Source organism: Juglans microcarpa x Juglans regia, chromosome 1S, assembly GCF_004785595.1.
Source record: "Juglans microcarpa x Juglans regia isolate MS1-56 chromosome 1S, Jm3101_v1.0, whole genome shotgun sequence".
Classification (NCBI taxonomy): Eukaryota; Viridiplantae; Streptophyta; class Magnoliopsida; order Fagales; family Juglandaceae; genus Juglans; species Juglans microcarpa x Juglans regia.
In genome coordinates, this window is record NC_054595.1 from 5270262 (window position 1) to 5289103 (window position 18842).

An 18842-nucleotide genomic window follows, 5' to 3' on the forward strand; every position below is an offset into this window, starting at 1 on the left:
GAATTAATCCCTTTTAATAATAATTTGACTAGAAGTGCTTGCAACTCTTCTTGTTATAACAGCATTACATGAATCGAATCTAAGTTTTATATCAACGTATGCTTATAAAAAAATAATAATAATTTGAGTGGATTTAAGTAAAAGAAACGAAAATGATACGTATACAATTATTTATATATATATTTTTATATAATTATGTTTTAAATTATGAGTATTTTTATAAAATAACTTATAAAAATAATATTATTTTACTGACATACGTTTAAATTAAAATATAATTATATAAAAAAATATAAAATAATTGGAGGTATATATCACTAATATTTACGAAGAAATACATATAAATTGGGCAGGCCGATGGAGCAAATTGCTGTATAAAAGGAGGAGAGCTCAACATCAAAGGTACGGATGGGGTTGTCAACCCAAACCAAACTGCAGACTTGCACCCATGTAATGTCAGTGACTCGGTGTCCCCACACGCTTCTACTTTTTCAAAGCCTCGTGCCGCCCACCCACGTGTATTCAAGCGTATGGGTACTTGCTCTACGCTTACTCTCTTTTAAGAGGAAGTATTTAGTTAGAAAGAAATTATATGAAAATAAATTTATAAACGGATGTGATTTATAAATATGATATATTAGATTATAAAGTTATTTTTATTGTAACAAAGATCTAATATACCATATGAAATTATGTTAGTTCGTGGGTTTACTTTTATGAAATCTCTTATTAGTTTGTGAGTTTATTTTTATGAAATCTCTTATATATGTAGCATTCTCTCTTTTTAATACCAAAATAATCTTACATCTCGCTTGATATTTACAAGAAAAATAATAGGTTGGGTTGATTTATTAGGCTTTATGTAGTTATAAATATCACTTACTATATATGTTATTTGCAAGTCGACTTGTTAACACCAGTTGTTATAAATGTAAAGCAGATGTAATAAACTTTTAAATGCAAATATTTTTAAATTTAAAATAAGCCAATTAGATTACAACATCAATAATGTGTTTGGTATGTTAAAACGGACTTGTAAATGATCCATTGATCGACCAATAACGATTCTTCAACTCATAAACATGTTATATCAATAAATCCGGATATATGTATTATTGGCTTATATATGAATCTCATACTTAAAAAGAGGCTATAGATATATGAATAGTAGTAAACAGTATTTTATGTTTGACACTTTTGTTTTCCATCAATGCCCCTGCGCAAAAACTCTGCTTTTTTTTTTTTTTTTGCCAGCCCACTCTTCATTTTATTTTTATATTTTGTAACTCATGTGCTTCATCTATTTGACCCTCTCTTGAAATACATTGTAGAATATTTTATTGGCAGGCATCTAGAAATGCCGAATGGGTAAAACATGCACGATGGGATTGAAGGGGTCCTTCATTAATTTGTTTGTAAAGACGTTGCTTTTCCAGTTTTAATCTGCTAATGTTGTGCATTTATTGGCCTAAAATAAAAATAAAAAAGAAGAATAGAATATCAAAGATGTGTTATGCATGTGAAGAAATATTGTCCAATGATTCAGCTCAATCAATACTAGATGAGATCGAAGGTTCTGAGTCATAAATTGGTTAAACTTATTGTTGTTTGAATTAGTAATTTTTAACTGGAATGAGCTATATTATTCTCGTAAGCTTTATCATTAAATTTTCTTCTTCGACACTGGATGTTTATATTTTAGAGTAATTTATTTTATAATAATACAGGGCAAACGTGTCTCACACGTAATCCCACTGCTAGTGTATATATATATATATATATATATATACATACATGAAGTCATGTAACTTACTTTTTTGGTATTTATGCAAAATCATAGGCCATGGTGGAATATTGGATTATTTTGAATGAAACAATAGGATTCATACACGGAGGAAAGAGTAATGTGAATAATCTAAAGTCGCAAGCCACGTGAGGCGATGCTGGTAACTCGAGAACTATTTTGTAGTCACTTGCGCACTCATATAAATATATATATATATATATATATATATATATATATATATATATATATATGCATGAGTAGTGTTACTTACAACATTCATTTTGTTAGTTTTCTTTTAAAATTTAAATTTTAAAATTTGAATTTTATGATTTTCAACGTATCAATAATTGACATTTAAAGAAGTAAATTTTTTTATAAGTTTTTTGTAAGTACATTTAGCATTTTTCATATATATATATATATATATATTTCTTCTTCTTTTGTTATAAAAATGTTAATATTTCATATTCTCGTTTTTAAAATAAATAAATAAAATAGATGACACAGACACAATATTATTAATAGCCAAATTTTAGTGAAATGTATAAAGTGCTCAATTTTTATAGTATGAAGATTAATATGTTAATTTTGATTGGATACAATATAAGCATATAATTCCAATAATTAGAGGTGTAAAGTGTCTTTATCCTTAAAAGATATAACAATTTTCTCTCAAAAAAATTAAAAAGTAACGGCCATATATATAAATATATTCCAATATATATATATTTATTTATTTATTTATAAATCGGTTAAATGAAGAGGGATTGATTTCTTTCCCAAATGGGTTTGATTTTAGTGAGGTATTAATGGAATTAATTGAGGGATTCCCATGTTAGGTTAGGGTTACTTCAAAACCTTATAAATATATTTGATTGATATAGATTTTGATTCTTTGAATAATTTGTTGCCAATAAAATCTTTTGGCAAATGCAAGTTGCTAGGAGATAATTCTCTTTTCCTAATCGAATGGTTAATTTCAACTTGATTACAACTATTTTGAGTAATTGACTGTGGCTAGAATCTTTATATAACGTTATTTCTTGAATTCTTGACAATAAGGAAATTTTTAGTAGGGATTAACCAAATATTTTTTTCCTTTATAATAATACAATAAAATTGGTAACATTTTCTCATTCATAAGCATAACTACTGATGTATTATAGTTTAAATAGTTTATTATATGAGCGGTGCTACTTCGCCGCTCACATCTGCCCGCTACAAGTTACCGTTAGGCCAAATTTACCTTTTCATTTTTTTTTTAAGTTTTTTTTTTTCATATATTTTTTTTCATTTTAAAATATTTTTAAAAAATATAAAAAAAAAATATCAATACCATTTCCTTAACTATTAACTAAAGAAAAAAATTAAAATAAAAATTAAAATACATTAGGTGTCAAAATGAGGTCAAAATAAAGTGTCAAAGTAGAATTATTCTTATTATATTAACTAATTAAATAAAAAAAATATTTAAATTAGACATATCAATTGATGTCATTGGACATGTCAAAATTTAAAATTTAAAATAGAGTAATTCTACATACAACCGTGAAGTGCATAAAAGCCACGTAATCGTTTTGAAAAAGAGTAGAGTCCATTATTAAAAAATTAATTTTTTTCATGTGGGTTCTATATTTTATTCATTTTTTTCAAAGCGATTATGCGGGTTGCACAATTCACAGTTGCAAATATCTTTTTTTTAATAATATTAATTAATAGTAAAAATAGGGATAAAATATAAACAATGAGTTTGAGGGCTCATTTGGATACGGAAACCATCTCACCTTATCTTATCTCATCACTACAACTTTCTCAAATTTTCACATAAAATATAATAAACAATTTAATTTTTCAAATCTTAGAACCAAAATAATATTAAAAAAAAATATTTTAACAATATTTTATTCAATTTATCTAAAATCATCTCGTCTCATCCTCACTATTCAAACGAGCCCTAAATATTATCATTTTTATATGGATACAACTTGAAATTAAAAAAATAGTGGATACAAATTTATGCAAGAAACTTCAATCTATACCATATTTATGGGATCAAAATTTTTTATATTCTATGTATACTCGAAATAAACACATTTTAAAATTATCATAAAAGAAATACATTAAACACATATAGAAACTTAAACGGAAATGGAATGTAACTGATTGGCTCCAAAATTGATTCAAAATGAGATATTTAATTATTCCATAATAGTATTCAATTATTATTATCATTATTTATTATTTTTTTTTTGTGAACCCATAATCGAACCAATCATTTCGTGTGAAAAACTCAACATTAGTACCTAATTACAACATCATTTGAAAAGAAAAGGAAATTAAAAAAAAAAAAAAATGATTCGAGCACGTTGGAAGCCTCTCGTGAGGGCACGTAGTCTTCTACTTACCACCCACAAAGTCAAGAATCTTATGATTTTGATGAGGGCACCCTCAAATTCAGTGGCCTCTTCCACTCTATCATCTTCTTCTCTCTCTGTCGGTAAAAATCACGAGACAGCAGACAGGAGGTTGAAAGAGCGTGCGGGACAAATTTTCCTCGTAAAAGTCCAGAAGAGCCCCCAAACACCCACCCGTCCCTTTTGACATTTTCATAAGTCAACCCCTAAGCCGGTTTTTTTAAATGTTTAAGAAAGAAAGAAAGAAAGAAGAAAGCATTTTAAAGATAAGCTAGCATGCATAGAGATGCCAAATTGCCTCTTCTCTCTCTCTCTCTCTCTCTCTCTCTCTAGCCCTTGTGACAATCAACGCTCACTTTTTCTTCACTCTCTCTCTATATATACATGTCTCTGTGTAATTCTTCCCCCCACATTTCCCTCTTGTCGTCTTTTCTTTCTTTCCTTGTCTCTCCCCTACCAAAAGTCAGCGCCTTGTTTTCTCTCTCTTCCCTTAAACAGTGGTAGCAGAGACAAAGGTACAGATTCACCAGAATTTGTCTAGGCTATGGAAGAAGATTGGGATCTGCAAGCTGTTGTCAGAGGCTGTGCCTCCACCAGCGCTACCTCCTCCTCCTCCTCCTCATCCTCCTCCACCACCACTGCTGCTTCTTTTTTGGGAAGTTTTCATTCTGATTCTTGGATTTCTTCTTTTGGTGGTGAAGATGTAGGCAGGCTTTTCTCATTCCCAGACCCTTTTGAAGCAACGCATGTTTCTGAGGAATTGCATGAACTTTACAAGCCTTTCTTCCCCAAATCCCAGCCTCTCTCTCCACAAACCTCACCCATCTCACCCTTGATCTCTTCCCTTTCCTCTTTCTCTGCATCATCCAAGGCCAAAACACAGCAGCAGCAGCAGCAGCAGCAACAACAACAACAACAACAACAGCCTAAGCAGTCTCAAGCATGTTCTGGGACCAATCCGAGGTCCAAAAGAAGGTAATTTAGCCCTATTTTGATATTAATCAGGAAAAAAAAATGAACAGAGATTTGTGACAAAAATCTCATTTTTCAATTCAATACCTGCTGCTTTCTGATTGGCACTAATCTATGAACTCCCATTTTGTAAAATATGCTATCTGGTTGATAATCCCTAGATCTTTTCCCTATATATTTCAGGAAGAACCTACTTAAGAAAGTTTGCCAAGTACCGGCAGAGGGTCTTTCTTCAGACATCTGGGCTTGGCGTAAATATGGTCAAAAACCCATCAAAGGTTCCCCATATCCGAGGTTGGTGTCTCAAATCTCCCTCATATTTTTCACAAAGTTCGTCGTTAGAAATTTTAATTATGATAAGTCTGACTTAATTTGTTACTCTTTTCCTTTGAATAATAGGGGCTATTACAGATGTAGCAGCTCGAAGGGATGCTTGGCCCGGAAACAAGTGGAGAGGAACAGATCCGACCCAGGAATGTTCATAGTAACGTACACAGCTGAGCACAACCACCCTGCCCCTACGCACCGAAACTCACTCGCCGGATCCACTCGCCAGAAGCCCTTGACGACCCAAACTGTCACAGCCGGGGAGTCCAAAAGACCCAACTCAGCCAAGCCCTATTCGCCGGCAAACTCCATGGAGGACGAGCTTGCTTTGCCCCAGAGTACAACCACCGACAGCAAGGAGGATAGCAGGGAAGAGAGAGAAGATCTACTGGAGGAGGAGGAAGAAGACGACGAGTTTGGGATCTCGGATGTGGCTCTCAGCGATGATTTCTTCGTGGGTTTGGAGGGGATAGTCGGTCCGGAAGCCGGAGACTACTTCTCCGATAACTTGCCGGCGACCTTTGTGCTTCCCAACTGGGTGACCAACAATGCAGGTTGACTTTGGGGAATGTCAAAATGTGACATGGATTATGCTTTTTTGTTTTTGTCTTCTCTTTATGAACACTTTTTTCTAGATATAGAGTTCTATTTTGTTAAAAGTCTTAGTGGAATCTTAAAATTTTAGTGATCAGTTCAGTATAGTTAGGGAAAAAAGGAGTCATTTCTGTGTCACTGATCATGAGAGACTGGAATGAAGAAAAGTAGTGAGGTAGAGAAATCACTGCTTGTCTTTTGTTTTGGTGAGGCCAAAGTAATTTTCATCATTAATTGATTCTCTCTGTTCACCTTTCTTGTGTGGTTGATCATTGAGTATTCATGAATAGTTCTTGATTCTTTAGCAATTTGCAGCTGAGTTAGAATATTACTAAATTTGATTCCCATGCAGCCATATTGCCATCTTGAGTGATTTTATCATGAGAAGTTCTTAGAGTAGGAGAGATACGGTGTTTTGCATAATTAATTTTAGAGGAATGCTATGCATCAGCTACTATTCACTCTCACACTCTACACCTATAACTGATGAGAATAATTTTTCTTAATTTTACTATCTTCCATCACATTGATGCATGATAAAATGCAAAATGAAGAGTAGTATTTTTCGTTTTGCATTGCATGTCCTTCATCCAGATTTGAAAGTAGATTTTATTGCCATTCACTAGTATTAATCTTTGCCCCCAAGTTTGACAATTAATTGGATGTTCCTATGATAACTATATATGAAACATTGATTTTAGTATATGTACTTTCTCGTATGTAGATTATTTTATTGCCTTAGGCCTTGATTAGATAAAGAGTTGATCTTAATTCATCTTATTTCATCATTATAATTTTTTCAAACTTTTAAACAAGATATAATAAACAATTCAATTTTTTCAAATTCTAAAATAAAAATACTATTAAAAAATTATATTCCAATAATATTTTATTCAACTTTCAACTCTCATCTCAACTCAACTCAACTCACTATCTAAACCTCTCCTAAACCCGCATTAATTCGAAGTTTTTCTACATTGCATCTTCTATATATAATGGGGTTTGTTCTTGTAGATCTGCTTGGACATTTTTTATTAAATGAGATCTTGTTGGCCTCGTTTGTTTTCACAACTCCTCTTAACTCATCTCATCTAATTATTACAATTTTTTCAAATTTCAACACAAAATAAAATAAAAAATTTTACTTTTTCAAATCCTAAAACAAAAATAATATTAAAAATATATATTCTAATAATATTTTATTCAACTTTTAACTTTAATCTCAATTCATCTCATCTGTAAAAAAAAGAGGCCAATTGAACTATTTATTGAAGTATTTAGCCCGAAAGAAAGGTGTACTTCATTTTTATTTGAGTCTTTCTGTTGTCGGTTCATTTTCAGCATAATGGAAAACAAAAAGAAAAAAAGTGAAATTTAGGGAATATTGAGAATGATGGATTCTAACGTTACATCAAAGTGGGAATGAAAGAGAGAAGGAATAATTCGTTTTGTTTGAAGTGCCTCAACCGTTATTGTAAACAAATTGTGAACATGATGTTGTACTTTAAGGTTTCCACTAAACTCTTAGCACACTAGCATAAGCATGCATGCATCTACCGGTTATGTTTGGTAACAGGAGCTTACCCAATCCTTCAAAGTCCAAGGATGTATGTTAAAGCCTTCTAATTCGTTCTTAATTTGGCCTTTCATGAAGTGGTTTCATATCTTATTTTGAAAAAACTATAAATTATAAAAGAATTAAGTCTAATCCATATGTGTTAACGGCCTTTGCACTTGTAATTTCCAGCTTTTTTATATATAATTTTAGTAGAATTGATTTCCAATTCCTGATGAAATTCTTTTAAACTTTTTGAAATATGTCACTTTTTAAAATTTCCATATATATACAAATGTGTATGTTTCAAAATTCCATATATGTTTATGTTTATTCGGGTTTTTCATTAAGGGTAGTTATGTAAAATCAATATTATTGTTAAGAGTAATGTTAGATACAATCTTATGTGTATAAAGTCTGCACACTTCATTTGAAAAAAAAAAAAGTGGAGCCCATCATTAAAAAAATGATTTTTTTTTTTTATGTAGGTCACAGATTTACCTATTTTTTTTTAAAAGGAATGTGCGAGACTTGCACACATTAAAACTACAAATATTATTTCTCTTTTTTTTTAAGGGGGTTTACCCAATGCAGGTGTGGCCAAGATTCACGCCACACAGTTGAGAACTTGAGGCACCCTTAATAAGGTGAAGGCAATGGCCCATCCCAATGCAAGGTTGCCTCGAATCCACTCTCATGTAGGACTATAGGTACGCATATTCATCCAAAATCAAAATCAAAATCCAACAAATGATAAAAATCTTAATTTAAAAAAAAAAATCTACGCCTAGAAACTCGGGATCTTTGCTTGAAACAAATATATTTCTATAAAAGGGAAGAAGATAGAACAAGGATATTTGGTTTCTGTAATAAGAGAAAAAAAAAAAGAAGAGAGAAAGAAAAGAAAGAAGTTTCAAGCGAACAAAGAAAGATTGTGACTTACAATGAGCTCTAAAACCTGAATAACCATGCCATAAAACATCAACGCACCTTGTTGGAGTAAGGATAAAAAACAGTAGGATCAAGATTTCCGCAAGAAGAAGAGCGAAGAGTGATGGTGGAAGCGGCAAGCATCAATGCCATGAGCGGGATGACTAAAAGAAGAAAAAAGGAAAAAAAATAAAACATGAGAAAAAAAAAGGGGAAGTGTGCACGTTGTTTGAAAGAAGAGAAATAGAAAAAGTGGGGCGCCGAATTAGGGTATAGATTTTAGAAAATATGTTTATATATGTAGGGATTTAGGTTTATATCATGGGCAAGGTGGGTCAAGAAACGGGCTCCCATTCTTATGCAAGTCTCATACACTTTCTTTGAGAAAAGTGGATAAATTTATGATCTAAATGAAAAAGCTCACTTTTTAATAGTAGGTTCCAAATTTTTTTTTTTTAAATGAAGTATGAGAGACTTGTACGTCCTATAACTATATCTAGCATTACTCATTTTGCAATTCTATTACAGCTGGCGTCACACGAATTTCTAATTTTGACCATAAAATGTAAAACCCATAAATTAAATGAGTGTTTGACCATGATTTTGTTGGATTTACCAAGTATTGTGGTTTTTCTTTTCTTCTTTGAAAGGAATGTTCGTATAAAAAAAAAAAAAAATAATGCCATAGAAGACGTACCTCAAGAGTATAGTTTGCATGCACCATCTGTTTTTTGTTTGTTTGTTAGTTTTTGTTTGTTTGTTTTCCTTAATATTTGGAGAGCAAGAATTAGGATCATTGGAGATTTAATCCAAGGTATCCTATTAGACTGAAAGATCTCCTTGGAAACCTATCCTTCCTCATACTCAGACATGTAACTATCTAATTACAAGTATTGCCTATGATAACATTAGCCTAAGTAACATTGTCAAGCGCATGGAACTTTCCAAATCTGCCCACTCTTGCCTTAGGCAATATAAGCATTCTCTTTTGTTTTGGGTGAGGATTCCTTTATCCTCTTTTTCCCCCTTAAAAAAATTACATTTTATTCCTTCAAAACATCACTATTTCGTAACATCAGTACCACAAATACACTCAAATTATACTTTACACCCCCAAACAATTGCTATTTTGTGAGGATTATGATCATTTGGTTGTCGGTGGAGTTATTTTATTTATGCATCTTCATTTTTAACATCCTTTTTTTTTACACATGTAGAAGTTATCAAGAAATATTATTAGAGCCGAGCTCAAATGCCGGGCATGTAATCCGATTGGAAAATAAATTTGGATAGTGAATTGAGATGATCAGAAGATAAGATGAGAAGAAAATAAAACGAAATATTAATTAAAAAAAAAAAGAAATATTATTAGATAGTTTGAGAGTATAGAAAAAATGATAAGATGAAAATATTACGTATTTGTACTTACATATATAAAACTATATAATAACTATTCGTGATAAAGAATTCGATCTACTGATATACTTCATAAATTATGCCTATAAGAAGAAAATTATCGCCAATCGTGATGATTTTGGATAGCTATCCCCAACCTAATTTCTTCACAAGATCAGATTTATCTCTTTCTAACACATTCTTTGAATCCTTCTTCTTGTCATGATGCTCTTGCTATGCAAAAGGAATAAGAATTATAATAGAATGGTTGGCTCCGCAACCACTCTCTCATCATGTGATGGACATGGAATCAATCATTTTGGTGGATGAAATGAAATGACACACCCGTTTCAGAAAATCTACACTGGGATCCACGGGTTGACTTATCTCCTGCCTTTATCACAGAAAACAAAATAAAATCTACTTGTCTTTTTTTCAGTGAACTGTCAACACCATTTGCTAATGATTACAAATGTCAACCATTATTGGAAATGGGTAAGAAATTCTTTTACTCCAAGAATAAAATATTACCAAACATCTTATTTGAATTGAATGATGAAATGTGCCCTTTACATATGTCAAAACGAAAAAAGAAATAAAAACTCTTGTTGGGAATTGGGCCAAGTTCACTTTGAATGTGAGCGCAAGGAACAGGCAAGATGAATATATAATTGCATGGACCACGCACCTAGCGAGCAAAGGGGCAAGGAGACTAAGCATATGGCAACCAACAAAGAAGGTGAGATTCAGTGATAAACTTGAGGTGCAAAGTCGAATAAATGAAGGAAAATGTATTAAATCTGAAAATATGTTTTAGAGGAATAATATTGAAAGTAAAGGAGGAGGTAGTGTGCACATAATGTTGGGGTGGGCAATTGGGCCTGCACCCATTTGCCCTGCCCCGCATTTGGCCCCCTTATCGGGGTCGGGGGGAGGAGAGGGTCCAATCCTGTCCCGCACTTATAGATTTTATTATATAAATAAATATATTTATAAATATTTATTATTTGTACTATATATTAATATAATAATATATATTAAGTAGAACTTTTATTTAATATTTTGTGTAAGTTATAATGTAGTAGGATGACTCTTTTATAGATTATCAAGGCAATACAAGAGTCCGACATTGCTTAAGTGTGAGATTTGTATTATGAATGCAATCTATAAAAGAGTCACTCTACTACACTACAATTTACACAAAATATATACTGGCAAATTTAAAAATTACATAGTTTTTAAATTATAGTCATATTTATAAATTTAAATTTACAATTTAAGTCCAAAAATATGGTTTTGATCACTTTTAAACACATGAATAATTTTTGGACATAGTGGATTGTAGTCCATTATTGAAGTGGATGGGGGCAGATTGAGAGTTCGCCCTGCCCTCGAGATACAGGGGTGGGGGGTGGTGATGAAAACCCCAACCTCGGCCCATGCAGGGCGGGGGTAGGGGGCTACCCCGCACCGTATGGTGCGGGTAGCACCCTTAACATAATGTGACACATTAGTTACTGCGTGATGCTGAACCACTATCACCTAATAGCAAAGGATTGATTGTGCAGCCCAACATTTAATGCAATCGACGATGTGATTTGCATTTGTTTGGATACAAGAAATCTCTCAACTTATCTCATCTAATTATTATAATTTTTCTAAACTCTTAAACAAAATATAATAAACAATTTAACTTTTACAAATTTTAAAACAAAATAATATTAAAAAATAATATTCTAACAATATTTTATTCAACTTTCATCTCATCTCATATCAACTTATTGTCCAAACATCCCTTTAACTCAAACCATTTCTAATTCATATCATTTCATCTCAATTCAAATATCTCACTGGTATTTACAAATCATCTTTAAATGTTTCCACTTGAGAACGTCACAACAAGGGATGTTTCTTGAAGCATATATGCAATCTTGGTATAACCTAAAGGGGAAAGAAGTAGAGGATTCAAAGGCACTTCTTCTTAGGCTAGTTTGCACACTTAAAATATTTTAGAATATCTGTGAATAATAGCGAAATGATTTTTGGATAGTAGTAAAATAATTTAAATTAAGATGTTGTACTGAGTTTTGAAAACTGAGAGAGAGAAAGTTGAATAAAAATATTATAAAGTTAAAAAATTATTTGAATATAATTTCTTAATATAATTTTTGTTTTAGAATCTGAAAAAGTTATATTGTTTATATGTTTTATTTAAGAATTTGACAAAATTGTAATGATAAGATAATGATTAGATAAAAAAGTAAAAAGTTTAAAATTAAAAAATGTGTTGTATTTGAATGATATTTAAGAATGAAATATTGATAATATTTGAGAATACTTATCTTCCCAAACAAGTCCTTCCTAAGCAACATTATTGAAGCTTTTAAACTTAAGCTTTGAAATTCTCTCCCGCCGGCCATCCCTACATAACTAGTTTTGGCTGCACTTTTCTTCCAGGCATACGAAGAGTATGAGGCAGTGGCCTTAGCAGTAGGATACCCAGCGTCTACGCAAAGGTTTAATTAGTAGAGACTTGAGTATAAATACTAAAATGGTATGTGATTTGGCCTTTAGACTGCACATTACTCACTCACTTTTAAAATTGATTATTTATTTATTTTTATCATTATACTCTCAACTTCGTCCGTTGAAAGATGTGTTTGGTTGTTGAAATCAACTCAATTCATCTCAAATTAATCACTGATGAGATTTACTATTTTTTCAAATTCCCACAAAAGAGTTAAACACTTCTCAACCTATTTCATACATTCAAACACATATTAATAGGACCAACAAAACATTACTATTCATAGATCAATTTAGATCATCTGAGATCAAAGGGATGTACATATCAGTCCGGTCCAGTCCAGGGTCACGGATCGAAAATTTAGGTCTACCATTTTTGGGGACCGGACCAGACCAATTACCCCTAAGGACCATACCAGACCGTTAACTATCGGTCTGGCCGGTCCAATCAGTCCAATTTGGTCTAATTTGGTCCATATGAGCTAGGAACATGTTTTCCTCTTTTCTTTTTTTGGTAGAGAAATTAATGCAAAAAATAAATTAAATTAGTAAAATCAAACTTAAGTGAGCTTTTTAATGTTATGTAACTTACTCATTAAGAAAATAATTAACTAACTCAAAATTAAGTGAATTTTTTAATGCGGCGTGGCTTCTAAAGAGCATCTTGGTAGTGGGTGAGCGACACGATCATTGTGGTCCCCTTCTTTAGAGAATGGAGGGCTGTCTGCATCCTCCGTTCACTTGCCAACGTAAGTCCTTTAATGCTTAGTATTATAGGAGATGTCAAAGTCGACGTGTCCTATTTATCCCCCATCATTTGGTTTCCTGCGCGATGCACCATTCTTCACCTGATGCAACCGGAGGTTGGGCCCTTTAGGCGATTCCGGGGCTGCTGGAAGGTAAGGCCTGGGTTGACATGGATCTCATTGTTTTGCCCAAGCCCAACTAGCTGGGGCTGGGTGGAATATCCCTCCCAATGGAAATAGAGAGAATCCTTAGTGAAACAGTGAGTAGCACTTGGTAAGAATGACAGTAACACTAAAGGCATGGTAATGATACCTTACATTTTATTTCTTTTACTACTCAGCTCATGTGGATCTATTTTATTTGTTTCTTCTGACTTCTTGCATTTCAATATCAGCTGCGATTCAAAATCACAAGTAGACCCATTTTCCCTTCGCACCCACCCAAGCCGACGCTCTCCCCTCCGCACCCAAAAGCCACCATCAACAGCGATGAAACGAGATGGGTCACTATCGCCGACGAACGATGAAACGACAAAGCCAAAGATTTGGAGCACCAAGGCTGGCAATGGTTGTTCCATGGAACAACAACAAGAATAAAAACTACGGAAAAAAAAAAAAAAGAATTTTTCTTAATTGGGACTTGGATTAGGAATTTCAGAGCCTTGTTCCATCTGGGTCCAATCCCAAATGACTAAATTCCTCTTCTTCAGCTCTGAATCTAGGAGCCTTGCCTACCAAAGAGCAAAGGTCCGAACATTGAAATTGTTTTTTGAATCTGGGTCAGTATGATTTCGTGCAAAATCAACCAACTAAGCAAAATGGGTTTGGTCCAAAGTGGTTGATTTCTTATATCGAGGATTTAGAAAAACTGATGAAATGAGTTTGGTCCTAAATGACGTATTTCTGAACCAAATTTGGGTAATTCATGAGACTAGGCACATGATGGAATCAGGATCCGGTTTGAATCTGGGCGTTTGCGATATTTCTTTTTCTTGATTGTTTTGAGGAATAAGAAGAATGGGTTAAGTGAGGGTTGCGAAAGGCATTGATTGAATGGAATGTGTAAAGAGGTGGGGGGCATTGAGGAGGCTTCTTCTTCACCTCCTTCCCAGAGAGAGAGGCTCCGTCGGTGGCTTTTGGGCAAGAGGGGGGAGCTCAGAGACGGGACATGTTCTTCAAGAGTGCAAAAGGCAAAGTAAAAAAAAAAAAAAAAAAAAAAAGAAAAAAGAAAAAAACCACGTGGGCGCTGATTAGTATAGTAGTAAGGGTATTATTATCCATATACGAAACTATTTAAAACATGTCATGTCAAACATTCTGAAAACTATAAGATCTAAGATGAGAAGTAATGTTACTTTAAAAAAAAAAAAAATCATGAAGAAACAAATAAGGCACCCAACTCATCTATGGAATTTTAGGATACGTTGGATTCTTCAGAATATCTATGAATACTAATAAAATAATTTAAATTAAAATATTTTATTTGATTTTAAGAAATGAAAGAAAAAATTAAATAAAAATTTTAAAGAGTTAAAAAATTATATTTTTAATATTATTTTTATTTAAAAATTTGAAAAAATTATAATGATTAAGTAATTATTAAATAAAAAATTTGAAATTAAAAAATATTTTATATTTGAGTGATGTTTAGAAAGAAATATCTGAAAATACCTTAAAACAGACCGACTCCCAACCAAACCCCAAGTCCTCTTTCCCCAGAACATGTACCTAAACGGAGCCATGGCCCAAAATAAGCAAAGACTTGAATATATAAAACTGATATGTCAAAATAAATCCTTTTTACTGAGAATGAAAGCTGATATGTTCTTCGAGTCACCAACATGACAAACAAAAAGAGAAACAGATGAAATGCTAGTCTTAAAAAGTAATGCGAATCCCACAAAAAAAAAATAAGGGTACAAACTACCAGCTGCCTTTAAGTGCCATATAAATGACATTAATCAACTCTTCATTCTCAACCATTTAAAAGAAAGGAAAAAAAAAAAAAAGAGATGCCTATGAAAATTGAATCTATTACGTATATAAAAGCTGAAGCAATGTCTTCACAAAAGAATGCATCACGTCATCAATCATTTTCATAAATTTTATTACTTACTCAATTCTTTTGTATCAGAAACCTTTTGGTTTCTTTACCTTTTTTCCCTCTTGCTGGAAAAAACAGTCCTGTGATATAAACTTTTCAGTTTCTCAACCTTTTATCTATTCTTATTAAAAAAATTCCCCTCCTTTTAAGATAATTGAACAAAAAAACCCTCCAGTTTCCGCCTTAGGTGCTTGACTAAATAGTATACTAAATCAATCGCTTGCTGTGCTTCCATCACCAGAGGACTCAGCCCTACCAATCTTCTCAGCCGCTTCAGCTGCTGCAGATGCTGCATTGTCCAAACCTAACTTCTGCAACTCATTCAAAAAACCATTAACATCACTGGGACTTATTTTGTAGGGGCTGTGGGCAGGACCGGGAAAAGAACGATTGGTCACTTCTTCCTTGTACTCCAATAGTGCTTTGTTGATGACATCTCCAACACCTGCATACTGCTTACAGAACTTTGGAGTAACCTGCAAAAGGAGAAGTTGCTCATGACTGGAACGTGAGAATCAAATAGACAGGAGGAAGAATTTAGTTAAAGTTGTAGTTCTGTAGCCAACCTTGGCATGATGGGGGTGCTGAAGCATTCCAAGCAAATCATGGTAAACAAGAACCTGCATCCACAATTAAGTCATTTTAATGAAAACAAAGTAGAAGAGTTACAACAATATTATTTCCAAAAATAACTTAGATTTGGGAAATTATGCAATGCCCAACATGATGTGCACTATCAAAACAGGAGGCTAGGTTGCTTCTACCCCAAGCTTGGTAATTTCACAATACAGTGAACTAGAGACCATAATATCAAAAGAAACAACCTAAGCAAATCATCAGAGTCTGAATTAAGACGAGAAGGGAACCAATTGGAGCATGTAACAATCGAATGCCCAAGTTTTGGCCACTGCAGAAAAGTTTGCAGCACAGCAGCCATCCGAAGATGCTGCTGTTTGGACCTTCTCAAGGAACCCTTGTTTAGGACTTTAAGACCATAGTTCCAAACACACGATCATCCTTCCAATGACTCAAATTATCCAAGTGTTATACACTCTTAGGACTTGCAACAAAATAAACTCCGTTAACACAAGGCTGGAATTACAGCACATAGTGTATGAGTAGCATTGTCGACATATTATTTCAATGTGATCGTGAGAGAATAATTTTTTTTTTATTATAAAAAAATAAAGAAACAAGTCTAACATAGGAAATCAGATTTGACACTATCTTTAGAAGCATGTATAGGACCCAAACATTAGAAAAATGCCCAAGAATAGAGCAATGACTGATGTTTGTTTTAGGTTACTAAGAAGTGTTCAGTAGTGAGGTTAGGGAAACAAGGTTAGATGATCATACCCTTGATGTTTAGATTTTATGCTTTTCTCAAAATGATTTTCAAGTTATATACTATGTTACCGTCCTTTCGTGTAAGCCACTTGTAAAGTCTACAAAAGCTTTAATTATGCTATGCGATTTGCATGCTCATGCCATGAAAGCTATAGAAAGGACGCTGAAAGGTGTGTGGTACAAGCCTGGGTCAAGGAATGTGTATGGGATGGTGTTTGGGTGAATTGGTGGAATAGATATTGAGTCGATGAGCTATGATTGCAAATATAAAAGAAAAAATAAGGTAGAGATAATTAGAGCTATCTCAAGAACTCAGACGACAAACATTGATGGACAGAAGTCTTCTCTATTCTTCATTATTCAAGCCAAGCCAAACCATATTTGATATCTTTCTCACAAGTGCTTTGCACTCTAAACAGCAATAATCAGAAAATTCAAGCTAGAAACACACACACGCATATCAATATCTATACTAAAAGACTATATTTAGACTAAATCTTGTAAAACAAACTTACTCAATTAGCCTATCATCCATCCAACAACAAAATGAATCCCATACAGAGACATATCCAGCATACATATACCAGCAAAGAGTTAATCAGTTATAGAGCTCCATAGATGGTCTAACCTGTCCGCTGCAAAAAGGTCCAGCGCCAATACCAATTGTAGGAATCCGAAGAGCTGACGTAGCTGCAGCAGCCACTGGTGGAGGCACGCATTCCAAAACAACAGAAAAACACCCTGATTCCTGCAAAGCCAGAGCAGTCTCCACAACCTGTACAGAACAATCTCTCAACATCACAACAAAATGCACAAAAGAGCGCACTCAAGCGTCCACATACAAATAAGTTACAGAGAGAGAGAGAGAGAGAGAGAGAGAGAGATAGAGAGAGACCTTGACAGCAGAGGCAACACTCTTTCCCTGAGGCCTGAATCCCCCAAGAACGCTAATGGCCTGAGGGGTGAGTCCCACATGCCCCATCACTGCAATTCCAGCTTCAACAATACCTTTTGCCGCGGTGATTCTCGAGGGTGACCCTCCTTCCAATTTTATCGCATCCATTCCTCCTTCCTTTAAAACCCTCACCGCCGTATCAACTGCCTGTTCATAATTGAAACTGCGACAACAATCACCAATCATTGCACAATTAAAAGGAAAACCGCCAATCAAAATCGTTAAGCGATTCCCCTCATCGTTTCATTTCGGCTTTAACTTTTGATAACTATTTATGTCTCGACAATAAGGAACAAAACATCAACGGCACTATCACTATGGTAGAACATTCTAAAGAAAACGAAGAGAACTAAACATGTCCTTATACCCTTACGTATTCCTTACTCTCAGCAACCAAAACCGAAGGAATAACAACTTGAAAAACAAAAATCCTTAAAATGATCTGATTAAATAGATTGATTCACCATTACCTGACTGGTGCTGGATTCGTAGGTCCCAAACGGCAAGTCCCCGACGAGGAGGGGCCGTTTAGCGCCACGAGCCACGGCGCGGCAATGGACAAGCATCTCGTCGAGCGAGATAGGGAGGGTGGTGTCGTGACCGTGGACGACCATGGCGGCGGAATCGCCGACGAGACACACGTCGATGCCGGCGGTGTCAAGGTGCACCGCGGACGGGTAATCGTAGGCTGTGACGACCGTTATGGGTTGGCCCTTGCGGTGCTTTTGCCTTAAGTGGGTCAGAGTGACTCTTTGATTGGGATTCTGGGGCTTTGGACCACCATAGACGGTGTTCTCGGGATATTGCTCATGCAGCGGAGGAAAACGGAATGGGATCTCAGGGCGGACTTAGTTCTAGAGAGGGCGGAGAAGAAGACAGCCATGCTTGTTCTGTTAGATGGAGAAGCGGAAGGAAGATGATGTTTGTGCACGCGGGAGAAAGAGGGATGGAAAATGATTTATGCACCCTATTTTTCGTAACATATTTTAGATTGTTGCGTTTAGATGTTAAATTGAATTAAGTTGAGTTGAATTGAGATAATAAAATATTGTTAAAATATTATTTTTTAATATTATTATTATTTTAGAATTGAAAAAAGTTAAATTATTTATTATATTTTATATTAGAATTTGAAAAAGTTGTAATGATGAGTTGAGATGAGTTGAATAAATAATCGAAATTTAAATAAAA

The 18842-nt window shown here is 33.8% G+C and overlaps 2 protein-coding genes across 2 annotated transcripts; one reads left to right on the forward strand and one right to left on the reverse strand.

Annotated features, from left to right (window-relative positions):
* The first annotated feature begins 4552 nt into the window (after window positions 1-4552).
* On the forward strand, window positions 4553-6349 carry LOC121246161 (WRKY transcription factor 22-like). Its single transcript, XM_041144187.1, has 3 exons — window positions 4553-5175; window positions 5356-5466; window positions 5572-6349. The coding sequence occupies exons 1-3, from the start codon at window positions 4745-4747 to the stop codon at window positions 6056-6058; spliced, it is 1029 nt and encodes a 342-aa protein (XP_041000121.1). The 5' UTR covers window positions 4553-4744; the 3' UTR covers window positions 6059-6349.
* An 8915-nt stretch (window positions 6350-15264) lies between these two features.
* Window positions 15265-18615, reverse strand: LOC121247228 (3-methyl-2-oxobutanoate hydroxymethyltransferase 1, mitochondrial). Its single transcript, XM_041145602.1, is given in 6 exon segments — window positions 15265-15825; window positions 15916-15969; window positions 17325-17471; window positions 17592-17798; window positions 18122-18453; window positions 18456-18615. Coding segments are annotated over 6 exon segments (1083 nt in total). The 5' UTR covers window positions 18535-18615; the 3' UTR covers window positions 15265-15561.
* Between the last annotated feature and the right edge of the window lie 227 nt (window positions 18616-18842).

Excerpts from the sequence above, each read along its gene's own strand:
- LOC121246161 (XM_041144187.1), top strand. The coding sequence starts at position 4,745 with ATGGAAGAAGATTGGGATCTGCAAGCTGTTGTCAGAGGCTGTGCCTCC. Across the intron at positions 5,176-5,355 it reads AATCCGAGGTCCAAAAGAAG|GAAGAACCTACTTAAGAAAG; the intron begins GTAATTTAGCCC and ends TATATATTTCAG. Across the intron at positions 5,467-5,571 it reads AAAGGTTCCCCATATCCGAG|GGGCTATTACAGATGTAGCA; the intron begins GTTGGTGTCTCA and ends TTTGAATAATAG.